We start from the raw sequence: 13,097 nt of genomic DNA, 5'->3' as shown, positions 1-13,097 counted from the left end.
CACAGGCCAGCCATGGGTTTTTAACTGCTGTATAGACATATCGTTTGTGGGCTGCAGGAAGGGGTGCAGCATATTGCACGTTTATAGGAACATGTTTATTTAAAGCAATAACATTTCACTGAACCAATGAAACAGTCACATCCTCAGCATCTACTGTTCGAAAGCAACAAGTACTTCATAGTTGTATCAAAAAAGATGTTTCAACAGGGATTCAAATTTCTCTTTGGACTTTAAGGAGTATTTTAGATTTATCAGAGGGCAGAAAGATGAATATAAAAAGGATTTATCTTTTAGTCCAAATTTAGAGAGAAAAAAGAATCAGCTTATAGACATAATAATTTGCTTAATTATTTCCCCTAAATAGGAGCTAGATTTTAAGAAAAGTTGGGTTCTACACAAAGCTAGTACATATAATAAGAGGCCCCACTCCTGGGAAGACATCAGCGTATTATGCATAAAATTGACATAACTGAGTTATGCAGTGTGGTTGTAGTGGTGCTTGTCCTGGGATATTAGGGAGACAAGGTGGGTGAGGTAATAGCTTTTATGGGATCAACTTCTGTTGGAGAGAAAGAAGCTTTTGAGCTACACAGAGCACATTATACGTGGGCTCACACCTTCACAGGGTTGGGGCCAAATTCTGGAATATCTTCTCCATTCCCCAAACTTTTCCTGTCCACAACATTTTCACTCCCTACAGACATTTCTTACCGATCTGTATTGGTGATATGTTTTATCAAATTCATAGCCTCCAATTGTGATTTCTGGGATGTAGTGAGGGACAGTTGTAGGGTGCACCACTTTGTGTTTGTCCTCCATACTAAAGAAAGAAAGAAAGGAAGAAAGAAAGAAAAAAACAGTTATGTTTATCCTTCTTGGAAATAAATCAATCAACTTTGCAATTCAGAGACATACATTAATGCAAAACAGAAATGCATTAATAATCTGGATGCAGAGGACAATAAAGAAGTCATTACTTCAGGCAAACCAAATACAAAAAAATTGATTTATTTTTATACTTTAACTATATTTCTGCAGATGTAGGGTTCTCTTTTGGCTATATTGTATGCATGAACAGACTGCCTGCTGCACTCTTCCCTACCCCATTTCAGTATAGCCCTTTTCTCATTTGGCCTTTATTTGAAAGAAAGGCTAACTTTTCTAATGGTAGCTCTGCAGTTGCTGGAAGCCTGGTGTGTCAGAAAGCTGCAGCTACTTGCTTCTATGAAACATTTCAATGTCGTAACTCAGTAACAGATATAAATAAAACAGATGGATATTTTGTACTCCGTTAATGTTTTGCAAACAGCGTCCATGCTCTGGCATTTCATTTTCAGTGGAAGGATGCTTTTCTCATCAATATTAATCTATATTTCCATCTTTAGTGAAATGAACAAATCACACATCTATGGCTCTGTCCCAGATACAATTTGAGCTTAATAGAACAGCTTCATATTGTTCTTTTTTTAATCTAGTTTGCTTAAATTGTGTAAATTAAGTTTAGCCCAACTCATGAAACTAATAGAGATCTTACTCACATTTTCTTCTAAATGCATTCAAAATCATTTAATACATTCTCATTTCTTAAGGGCTCAAGAACAAGTGAGGGAATAGGTCTCCTCTTCCATTACGAGGCTATAAATATTCAGCGTCTAAATTCTATTACTTTTTCAGTAACAGTTTGCATGAAAATGTTTTTAAATGGACCTGGCAACATACCAGGTGATACATGTGCACAAATATTCAACACAACAAGAACTGGCCCAACGGTAGCTCTTGACATGGTCACATACAACACCTGCTTCAATTACTGGCAATCTCCCAACTGGTGGGATCTGAGGCTAGAGTAGAGGAAATATGCTCAATGTGTAGAGGGTATGCTACCATTCTTCACAGCAAAACTCTGTTTTACCACCGTGTGGAGCTACAGTGTTCCTTAGGTTGGCTCAGATGATGTTAGTCAATCCTTCTCTAGCCTCTTTCAACAAGATGTCATGGCAGGGGGTCATGGGAAAGAAAACAACAAGAGGGGAGACTAGAAAGACAAGTGCCAATGACAGCAATATGTTTCTGAGCTATCCACAACTGCCCAGTTGTGATGGAATGCACCCCATATTCGCAACCTATACACCATTGTAATAATCTTTGTGCAAAATATGTCTGTGAGGTATCACTTGAAAAGTAATTACTCACTGGTCAATAACATCATGATGAAATGTGTGTAGCAACATTATATATAAAGCTATGAACTCTCCCTGAACGATGTTGGTAGCATATATTCAAACCCATGTAGCCCCAGTTAGGCTAGACTGGTCAAGCAGGTCTTAAAGAAATGTGTGTTTACCTCAGTTTACATGTAAGTTGTAAACAGACTCCTCAGATAGTGAGAGGGAGAAGACAGGAGACAAGGAAAATCTGCATTTCAGCACAGGTGAGAAGAAACTGTGTGCAACCTCTTTCACCACCAGACACCACGTTGCCTTCTTTACTGTTTGAATGAACTTTAACTAGGGGGTAATCCTCAGTACAATGTATTTCAAAGGATGACTGAACTATGAACGTGAGGGGCAAAACACCCCAAGTTCTCTCTCCCTCTCCATCTCTCTCTCTTCACCTCAGATGACAAAAGAAACAGGTGTTGGACTTTGGGAGAATTTGGTCAACAATGTTAGTGAGAATGGACTTCACCTTGACCCAAGTCTAGTTTGTTGTTAAGTTTAGAAAATATATTTTATCTTTATTTCTCTTGTAACCATTTCTCACTTTAATGCCTTATACAGGTACTCACTTAAGCTCTCTCTTTATAGTTAAATAAACTTGTTTTATTCTTTAATTAAAACAAATCCAGTGTTGTCTTTAAACAGAATTGTGTAGGTAACGCCATTTAGAGTAGCAAACAGTTGTACATGGATCCACTCAGAGAGGCATTGGACCTAATATATCTGGACTGTCCAGGAGAGGGACACGTTTTCTGGGGGAAACCCAGGACTGGCAGCGTGTTGGGGTCACCCTGCAGGCAGTAACCAAGGCTGCTAGAAGCCAGAGTGCAGCTGGTGAGTTGCTGGGGGGGAGGAGGGGGCAGAATTGCTGGACCGGGACTGTGGCTCTACAGACACTCAGGGTGTTACAAGCATGCTGTCTGCGAGTGGCCCAGGTGGGAGCTACAGCAGCAAAGCACTGTGAAGCACCCAAGTTGCAGGGCAGGTGATGATACAGCCCCTCACTGGTCAGGATTGCACCCCAGAATGTCATACTAATGAACTCCTAACAAGTCCTCTTTCCCATCTGAGAAGAAGCATAGGACTGGGGGAAAGATTAGGTGCTAATTGGACAAGACACTCAGAAGAAGACAGAAGCAAGAGAAGTTACTGACTTTTGTAGAAGTGGTCCGGTTTTTGGAACATCATATCTCAAAAAATTGCTATGCCCATAAACTGGATAGTGCATCCTGGGGATATAGATAACACTGTTCTGAGTAGCATAACCCTGCATTTCCATACTTTTTAATAGCTGCTCCAGGTGTTTTGAAAGTTTTGAAGTTGAAACAGTTTTAAAATATATATTGCATTAATTTACTCTCTTGCTATATTCCTACATCAAGTTCATCACTTTGTCATGTTTCATCATAAGAGTCATATAAAAAATTGCCAAGTAGACAAGTGAACCTAAACAGGACAAAAATATTGGATTCATGCTCATCTCCCCAAAAGTCCTATCTGAAATGTTTTAGTTAATTAACCCTCAATGTTACATGCAACAAGCAGTAACAGAATTTCAACTGGAAACATGATTTTGAAGTCAGTGGTGTCCCTTTACCAGAATAGGAACATTTAGAGATACCTTGCTGTGCTATTAGGATTTTGCTGCAGTTCACCTCTGACTAATACAGATATAAGCAGCAATCCACCACAAAAGGGATACTCTGTGGCAACACTAAGCATATTCAAAAACCTAACATTTACTTGAAGAGCTTGAGAAACTGCTAGAAAAGCACAACTATTTAGATGAAGAAATTATATACAGAGGAACAGTGCCATCTATATAAAGTCTGAAGAAAGCACACCAATCATGGTATTGCAATTGACAATGAATTCAAAAACAGAGGTACACAAACACAGCTGTGCTTTTGGTTCTCAGGGATTGTCATTTCTCTAGAAACATTTACACCAGCATGCAAAGGAGTAAACACGGTGCAGAAAAGGGTTACTCACAATTACTACTGTTAATCATTTGTATTATAGTCGTGCTCCAAGAGTTCAAATCAGGACCTAGCTGTGCTCAGTGCTGTTTAGAACATAGGAGAACACAGTCCCTGCTTAGTTAGCTACTTAATTCACAACTGAATACAAATCCAAACGGTTTGTGAGTTAAGATATAAATCTACGTGCCACTCTATTACAGATAGATAACATAAAAACAACTCTGAACTGACAACCTGAATATTATTCCAAGATCAAAAAATGAATAAAAATAAATGCTCATTTTTCAAAGTTAGGATGAAATAATGTTAAAGAAATTCTCCTACAATTGAAAAGATTGTTCATACTACCTGCTATAAAACTGTGGTTTCCCCTTAATCAGAGATCATTTTTTCCCTTCCAATTTAGTATATTGGGGCAGGAGAGGACTGGTACTTTGTTTTTTGGGATTTTTTTTGTAGAACAGGTTTGGGGGTTTATAACCCTATCTGCAAGATGACGTTTACCAGGAAAGCCAGAGGAGTCCTGGGTATAACAAGGAAAGGACGGTTACTCACCGTAGTAACTGTTGTTCTTCGAGATGTGTTGCTCCTATCCATTCCATGTAGGTGTGCGCGCCGTGCGTGCACGGCTCTTCGGAACATTTTTACCCTAGCAACTCCGGCGGGCCGGCTGGGCGCCCCCTGGAGTGGCGCCGCCATGGCGCTGAATATATACCCCAGCCGGCCCGTCCGCTCCTCAGTTCCTTCTTGCCGGCTACTCCGACAGTGGGGAAGGAGGGCGGATCTGGAATGGATAGGAGCAACACATCTCGAAGAACAACAGTTACTACGGTGAGTAACCGTCTTTTCTTCTTCGAGTGATTGCTCCTATGCCTTCCATGTAGGTGATGCCCAAGCCTTACCTAGGCGGTGGGGTCGGAGTGAGACGTGGCAGAGTGTAAGACTGCGGAGCCGAAGGCTGCATCGTCTCTGGATTGCTGCACCAACGCATAGTGGGAAGCGAAGGTGTGAACAGAAGACCAGGTGGCCGCTCTACAGATGTCCTGGATGGGGACATGGGCCAGGAAGGCGGCAGACGAGGCTTGCGCTCTCGTCGAGTGAGCGGTGAGGCGGCATGGTGGTACGCGAGCAAGCTCGTAGCATGTCCGGATACATGCCGTCACCCAGGAGGAAATCCGCTGCGAGGAGACCGGCTCGCCTTTCATGCGGTCGGCAACCGCCACAAACAGCTGTGGCGAACGCCGGAAGGGCTTCGTCCGCTCGATATAAAAAGCGAGGGCCCTGCGGACATCCAGGGTGTGAAGCTGTTGCTCACGAGGTGAGGCGTGCGGCTTCGGGAAGAAGACTGGAAGGAAGATCTCCTGATTGAGGTGAAAGGCCGACACCACCTTAGGGAGGAAGGCCGGGTGTGGTCGAAGCTGCACCTTGTCTCCGTGGAATACGGTGTATGGTGGACTAACCGTTAATGCACGGAGCTCAGAAACTCGTCTTGCCGATGTAATTGCAACTAGGAAGGCTGTCTTCCAGGAGAGGTAGAGTAGAGAGCACGTGGCCAGGGGCTCGAAGGGTGGTCCCATAAGCTTGGCCAGAACGAGATTTAAATCCCAGGTCGGGGTAGGACGCCGCACCGGCGGGTATAAGCGGTCCAGGCCTTTAAGGAAGCGGGAAACCATCTGGTTGGAGAAGATGGACCGACCTCCCATGGATGGACGAAAGGCGGACACTGCTGCCAGGTGCACCTTCAAGGAGGAGACCGCAAGACCTTGTTCTTTAAGGTACCAGAGGTAGTCCAGGATTGTAGGGATAGGGACTAAGAAGGGATTATGGCCGCGCTGATCGCACCAGAGCGCGAAACGCTTCCATTTCGCGAGGTAGGTGGAGCGAGTGGAAGGCTTCCTGCTTTCAAGTAGGACTTGCTGTACTGCCGCCGAACAGTCCCTCTCTGCGTGGGTCAACCACGCAGGTACCAAGCTGTAAGATGGAGGGACTGCAGGTTCGGGTGGCAGAGTCTGCCGAAGTCCTGTGTGATGAGGTCTGGCCATAACGGGAGGGGAACGGGATCCCGAACGGAGAGCTCGAGCAGCAGGGTGTACCAGTGCTGCCTCGGCCAGGCCGGAGCGACGAGTATTACGTGGGCCCTGTCCCTCCGAAGCTTGAGTAGCACCCGGTGTATGAGTGGGAACGGAGGGAAGGCGTAGAAGAGGTGATCCGTCCAGGAGCAGAGGAATGCGTCCGACAGGGAGCCTGGGGAGCGACCCTGGTACGAACAAAACAGGTGACACTTCCTGTTCTCCTTGGAGGCAAACAGGTCTATCCTGGGAAACCCCCACCTCCGGAAAATTGTGTGCACCACATCCGGATGAAGAGACCACTTGTGGGAGAGGAACGATCTGCTGAGACGGTCGGCCAGCGTGTTCTGCACTCCTGGAAGAAAGGACGCTTCCAGGCGAATCGAGTGGGTCACGCAGAAGTCCCACAGGAGCATTGCTTCCTTGCAGAGCAGGGAGGAGCGAGCTCCACCCTGCTTGTTCACATAGAACATCGCCGTCGTGCTGTCCGTGAACACCGCCATGCAGCGGCCTTGCAGACGGGCGCAGAAGGCGAGACACGCCAAGCGGATCGCTCGCAGCTCCCGGACGTTGATATGGAGGGAGAGCTCTTGGGGCGACCAGAGACCTTGCGTGTGAAGGTCGCCCAGGTGAGCCCCCCATCCCAACGCTGAGGCGTCTGTGGTCAGGGTGACGGATGGGCGAGGAGGGCGGAACGGGACTCCTGCACACACGACCTCTGGGTCCAGCCACCAGCTGAGCGAATCGAGGGTAGGCTTCGTGACTGTGACCACCATGTCTATGGGGTCGCGATGCGGGCGGTACACCGACGCCAGCCAAGATTGAAATGGGCGAAGGCGCAGCCTGGCGTGCGTGGTCACGAATGTGCAGGACGCCATGTGGCCCAGGAGGCGTAGGCAGGACCGAACCGTCGTCGTGGGAAAGGTGTGCAGGTCCCGGATGATGGCGACCATTGTCTGGTGCCAAGATCAAGGGAGGCAGGCCCTGGCTAAACTGGAGTCGAGGACCGCTCCGATGAACTCCACTCGTTGCGATGGAGTTAAAGTGGACTTCTCGGCATTGATGAGAAGGCCCAGGAGCCGAAATAGGGATAGTATCTCCGTCATCTGGTCCATTACCAGCTGTCGGGATGTCCCGGGAACCAGCCAGTCATCGAGATACGGGTAGACGTGTATGCGACGACGGCGGAGGGCTGCGGCCACCACTGCCATACACTTGGTAAAGACCCTTGGCGCGGTGGACAGGCCGAAGGGCAGCACCGCAAACTGGTAGTGTGCGCTGTTGACCATGAAGCGCAGGTAGCGTCGATGGGGAGGGTAAATCGCGACATGGAAGTACGCGTCCTTCATATCGAGGGCGGCAAACCAGTCTCCCGGATCCAGGGAGGGAATGATGGTCCCCAGGGTGACCATGCGAAACTTGAGCTTGATCAGGTACCTGTTGAGCTCCCGGAGGTCTAGTATGGGTTGGAGACCTCCTTTCGCCTTGGGGATGAGAAAATATCTGGAATAAAATCCCCTGCCCCGCATGTCGTGCGGCACCTCCTCTATGGCCCCCAAGCTCAGCAGAGTCTCGACCTCTTGTAGGAGGAATTGCTCGTGAGAGGGGTCCCTGAAGAGGGACGGGGAAGGTGGGTGGGAAGGAGGGGGCAAAACAAACTGAAGGCAGTAACCATACTGGATAGTGCGAAGGACCCAGTTGTCCGATGTTATTTGGGACCACGCCGGGAGGAAGTGGGACAGGCGGTTGTAAAATAACGGGGTAGGATCCGGGAAGGAGACTGATGGGCCGTCCTTGGGCGTCCCATCAAAAGGCCTCTTTGGGCCCTTGAGGGGCCTTGGAAGGGGCCTGGGCCTGGTTGTGTCTGTTGCCCGATGGTCTACGGCGGTTTAGGTTAGCACGTCGACTATTGTAGGGCCTTGACCTGGCCTGGGTAAAGGGCCGGTAGGGTTGTTGCCGGAATGACCTCCTCTGGGTAGCCGGTGTGTGCATACCCAAGGTGCGAATGGCAATTCGACCATCTTTGAGGGTCTGAATTCTGGAGTCCGTTTTCTCCGAGAAGAGACCCTGAGTGTCGAACGGGAGGTCTTGAAGGGTGTACTGCACCTCAGGCGGCAAGGTGGAGGACTGCAGCCAGGAGATGCGCCACATGGTCACACCGGAGGCCAGGGTTCTGGCTCCTGAGTCCGCAGAGTCCAGAGCGGCCTGGATGGAGGACCTGGAGGCTTTTTTGCCTTCTTCCAAGAGGGCCGAGAACTCTTGACATGAGGCTGTCGGGATCAGCTCCGAAAATTTCGCCAGGGACACCAAGATGTCAAAGGTGTAACGGGCGAGAAGAGCCATCTGGTTGGCAATCCGGAGCTGGAGGCCACCCGCCGAATAGACCTTCCGGCCCAACAGGTCCATACGCCGTGCGTCTTTGGATTTCGGCGCTGGAGCGGGCTGCCCATGTCTCTCCTGGTCATTTACGGACTGTACCACGAGGGAGTCCGGAGTCGGGTGGGTATAGAGGTACTCGTACCCGGTGGGCGGGACCGAGTACTTGCGCTCCACGCCACGCGCAGTGGGAGGGACGGACGCCGGTGACTGCCAGATGGTAGTGGCATTCCGCTGAATGGTGCGGATGAAGGGCAGGGCCACCCGCAGCGGGGCCTCAGCTCCAATGACGTTGGTCACCGGGTCGTCATCCTCTGGGACCTCCGCCACTGGGAGGTCGATAGCCTTCGCCTCCCGGCAAAGAAGGTCTTGGTGGGCCCGCAAGTCAATAGGAGGGGGGTCTGCGGTAGAAGCCCCCGCCACCGCCTCATCTGGCGAGGATGATGAAGACAGACCCTGGACCACCGCTTCTGGAGCTGGTTCTTCCAGGGGGTGTGAAGCCGCCTCGGACCCTGGACGCTGAGCGGGACCAGGTGGCGACGGGGTCTCACCCGGTGGTGATGGGGGAGGTCTGCTCACCGTGGCTTCGGGCACCCTATGTTCGGCACCCACGTGCCTCGGGGGAAAGGGGAGACCTTGAGGCTCGTGGTAGGCCCAAGGGACCCAAAAACCCCACTGCTGCGGTCCGTGGTCCTGGCCTTGGGGGTCGGCCTGGAGATCTCTCCCGCTGCCCGCCTGAGAGGCGACTGAGGGCTGACGCGAAGGCCAAGGCGGGGCAGAGGCGCTGAAAGATTGCGCCGTGGATGCCGGCAGTAGGTCCCTGGACGGTGCCGAGGATCGGTGCTGGTCATCGCGGTGCCGGGATGGAGAGCGGGACCAGCGACTGTTGCGGTGCCGGGAGCTCGACCGGTGCCGGGAGCTCGACCGTGACCTCGACCGACGGCGTCGGGAGCGGCTTCGGGAGTCGCGGTGCCGGGAACGGTACCGGGATCCGGACCTCCCTCGGTACCGGCGGTCGGGCGACCGGGAGCGTCTCCGGGAGTGTGACCGGTACCGCGATGTTGAGCGGTACCGGGACTGCGACCGGTGCCGAGACGGGGAGCGGTACCGCGATGGTGAACGGTGCTGAGATCTGGAATGGCGTGGCGGTGAACGTCTGCGGGACCGGGAGCGGGAGCGACGTCTCTCTCATCCGTCAGGGGGAGGCGGCCGCATCATCGCCGGCTTGCCTGCTGACTGAACAGCCCGCACCGGCAGTGCCGGGGGCCGGAGGCTCGGTGCCTCTGTGAGCTCGATGAGCTCTCTCTTGCCGTCGAGAATGTCTCGGGCGTGGACAGGAGCTGCAGCTCAACCGCGGTTGGCACCGGGGAGCAGGGTGGTACCGGACTCAACGGTTCTTGCGGCGCCGGAGTCGACGGTACCATGCACGGTTTGTGCACCGCCACAGCCGGTACCGGAGAGGCCGGTGGTGGCTGGGCAAGCTGTCCCGTAGCATGCGGCTTGGAGGCCATCTGCGCCGTCTTCCGTTTCCTCGTTGGAGAGAGGGAACGGTGCCGGGACGCCGGTGCCGGCTGCAGAGCTCGAGCAGTCTCGGTACCGGAGCAGCTCGGGGCCGCCGGTGCGCTGCGCGCCGATGACGATTTCGGTGCCGCTGGGGTCGGCGCGGGAGGTTGAAGTGTCGCCTCCATAAGGAGCTGCTTTAGGCGAGTGTCCCGCTCCTTTCTAGTTCTCGGCTTAAATGCCGTGCAGATGGGACACTTATCTGGACGATGGGTCTCCCCTAGGCAGCGCAGGCAGGAGTCGTGCGGGTCCCCGACAGGCATGTGCCGCTGGCAAGCCGCACAGCGCTTAAACCCGGTGCCTTGGGCATGAGCCCGCACCGGTTGTGGAAGAAGAGGGGCTAAACCCTCCTAATTCCCTAACTATACTATATCTAACTAAACTTATTCAACTAATCTAACAACTAAACTAACTTAACCAACTATGAACACGTAGGAAATGGAGAAACGCTAGGGCTGTGGAGGTAAAGGAGCACTCCACTGTTCCAACTGGCCGTCACAGGCGGTAAGAAGGAACTGAGGAGCGGACGGGCCGGCTGGGGTATATATTCAGCGCCATGGCGGCGCCACTCCAGGGGGCGCCCAGCCGGCCCGCCGGAGTTGCTAGGGTAAAAATGTTCCGAAGAGCCGTGCACGCGCAGCGCGCACACCTACATGGAATGCATAGGAGCAATCACTCGAAGAAGAAGCTAGGTTTCCAAAGCCAGCACCATCCACAAGTTACAGGACAGGAAGATGGGCCCTCCAGCCAAGACAAATATGGGTCTATTAGGAGCCACGCTGCCAATGACTCTCCCCACACCTGCACCTTCATCTCCTACCCCAAGAGAAGCAGAAACTGAAGGCAGAGTAAGTTCTGCTTGGAAGAACAGTATAAAAATCACATGTGATTCCCACTGTGAATTCCACTTGCTCAGCAAAGAGCATTTCTGTCCTTGCCATATGTTAAATCTGGTCCATATAGGTTCTGTAGAACAGCAACAAGCCATTAAAGTGGAATTAACTTAGCCTCCTCCCATGCAGAAGGGATCTCTCCAAGTAGTGATTCTTTTCACATCTACGCCCAGCCCCTCTTAAGGGAAGTCTGCCAGCACTATAGAATGTAAACTCTCTGAGGCAGGGACCATCTTTTTGGTCTGTATTTGTACAGAACTTACCAAAATTAGGTCTCTGAGATCCATGATTAGGTCTCTGAAGCACCTGTTTACAAGACATCAAACCATGGCTATTGATGTCAATAGGACTTTGCACATGGTTAGCATTAGGCATGGTGCTTAGGTACCTTTCTGCCCTGGGGCCTAAAAGCACTGGCTTTATATCATCCTCCAATTTATCAACAGCAGTGTCTCATTCTAACAGAGGCACTAACCCTCTGCCAAACCACAGCAGACATCCTGGGCTTTGCAGGTTAGCTTCCCAGGGGAAGCAACACTCAGTCTGGGAATATTCCAGCTGTAACTTATTTACACACATGAGTCCGGGAACAGAGGATACTCCTTTGTCTGCCCCAGGGTGGGCTATCACAATGGGCTCTACAAGGGACTAGGCATTAACTCCAGTCAGAAGCTGAAGCTAGAGCGGAATCCAACAGCACACATGTTAAGTGAGTAGGTCACTGGGAGCCCATGACACCAATGCTCATAAGATGCACTTCAAACCCATTGGTTTCAGGAGTTTAAAGGTGTTAAATGGCATGGGATCTGCCCACTTGAGAGAGAACCTCTCTCTGTTTCAGGCAGCAATCACACTCGGGCTTCCCTTTGGGTATGATCCAAAGCCTGTTGAAGTTAATGGGAGTCTTGGAATATAGGAATGGGAGATACTAGTAAAGCATTCTCTGAGAGGGCCCTTGACTTCTGATCCCCTTTCCCCACACACACTGAAATAGTCAGGATCTTTTACCTTCAGGCTATGGTGTAGAGGCCCTTCATTCCCTCCCACAAAATGTTTGGGATGGAAAGAGGACAGGGAGGTAACAGATTTTATTACACAGGGTTTGTTTTATGTGGGAATGGTCTGCTCTTTTGTTTAACTTATTTATTATTTGCATATTATTTGTTGGGAATCGTTAAGAAAAGGATAGATAATAAAACAGAAAATATCGTATTGCTGCTATATAAATCCCTGGTATGCCCGCATCTTGAATACTGTGTGCACATGTGGTCGCCCCATCTCAAAAATTGGAATTGGAAATGATACAGAAAAGTGCAACAAAAATGACTAGGGGTATGGAACAGCTGCCGTACGAGGAGAGATTAATAAGACTGGGACTTTTCAGCTTGGAAAAGAAACGACTAAGGCGGGATATGTTTGAGGTGTATAAAATCATGACTGGTGTGGACAAAGTAAATCAGGAAGTGTTATTTCCTCCTCATAACACAAGAACTAGGTTCCACCAAACGAAATTAATAGGCAGCAGGTTTAAAACAAATAAAAGAAAGCATCTTTTCACACAACACACAGTCAACCTGTGGAAATCCTTGCCAGAGGATGTTGTGAAGGCCAAGACTACCAGGGTTCAAAATATAACTTGATAAATTCATGAAGGATAGGACCATCAACGGCTATTAGCCAGGATGGGCACGGATGGTGTCCCTAGCCTATGGTTGCCAGAAGCTGGGAATGGGCAACCGGGGATGGATCACTTGATTCCCTGTTCTGTTCATTCCCTCTGGATACTGGGCTGGATGGACCTTTGGTCTGACCCAGGATGGCTGTTCTTATTCATAACAGCCCCATTGTGCTGGCCTTTGCACAAACTCAGTTAAAGACAGTCCCTGCCCCAAAGAGCTTGCAATCTAAGAAGTCAAGTCAGACAAAGGTGAGAGGAAATGGAGGCACAGAGGTGGGAAGTGACTTGCTCAAGGTCTCCCTTCAGGCCACTACCAGAGC

General features: G+C 50.2%; 1 protein-coding gene across 4 annotated transcripts in view; it reads right to left on the bottom strand.

The window, feature by feature from the left end:
* NDUFA10 (NADH:ubiquinone oxidoreductase subunit A10) overlaps nt 1-13,097 on the bottom strand; it is a 64,428-nt gene that overhangs the window by 16,057 nt on the left and 35,274 nt on the right. For all 4 annotated transcript variants that reach the window (XM_045033002.1, XM_045033001.1, XM_045032999.1 and 1 more), the window contains one exon: nt 712-820. In XM_045033002.1, the coding sequence (XP_044888937.1) occupies nt 743-820 (78 nt within the window). In that variant the 3' untranslated portion in view covers nt 712-742. The remainder of the gene's footprint in view (nt 1-711; nt 821-13,097) is intronic.

This window comes from Mauremys mutica, chromosome 10 (assembly GCF_020497125.1).
Source record: "Mauremys mutica isolate MM-2020 ecotype Southern chromosome 10, ASM2049712v1, whole genome shotgun sequence".
NCBI classification, from domain to species: domain Eukaryota; kingdom Metazoa; phylum Chordata; order Testudines; family Geoemydidae; genus Mauremys; species Mauremys mutica.
This window is presented reverse-complemented; position numbering and strand designations above follow the sequence as displayed.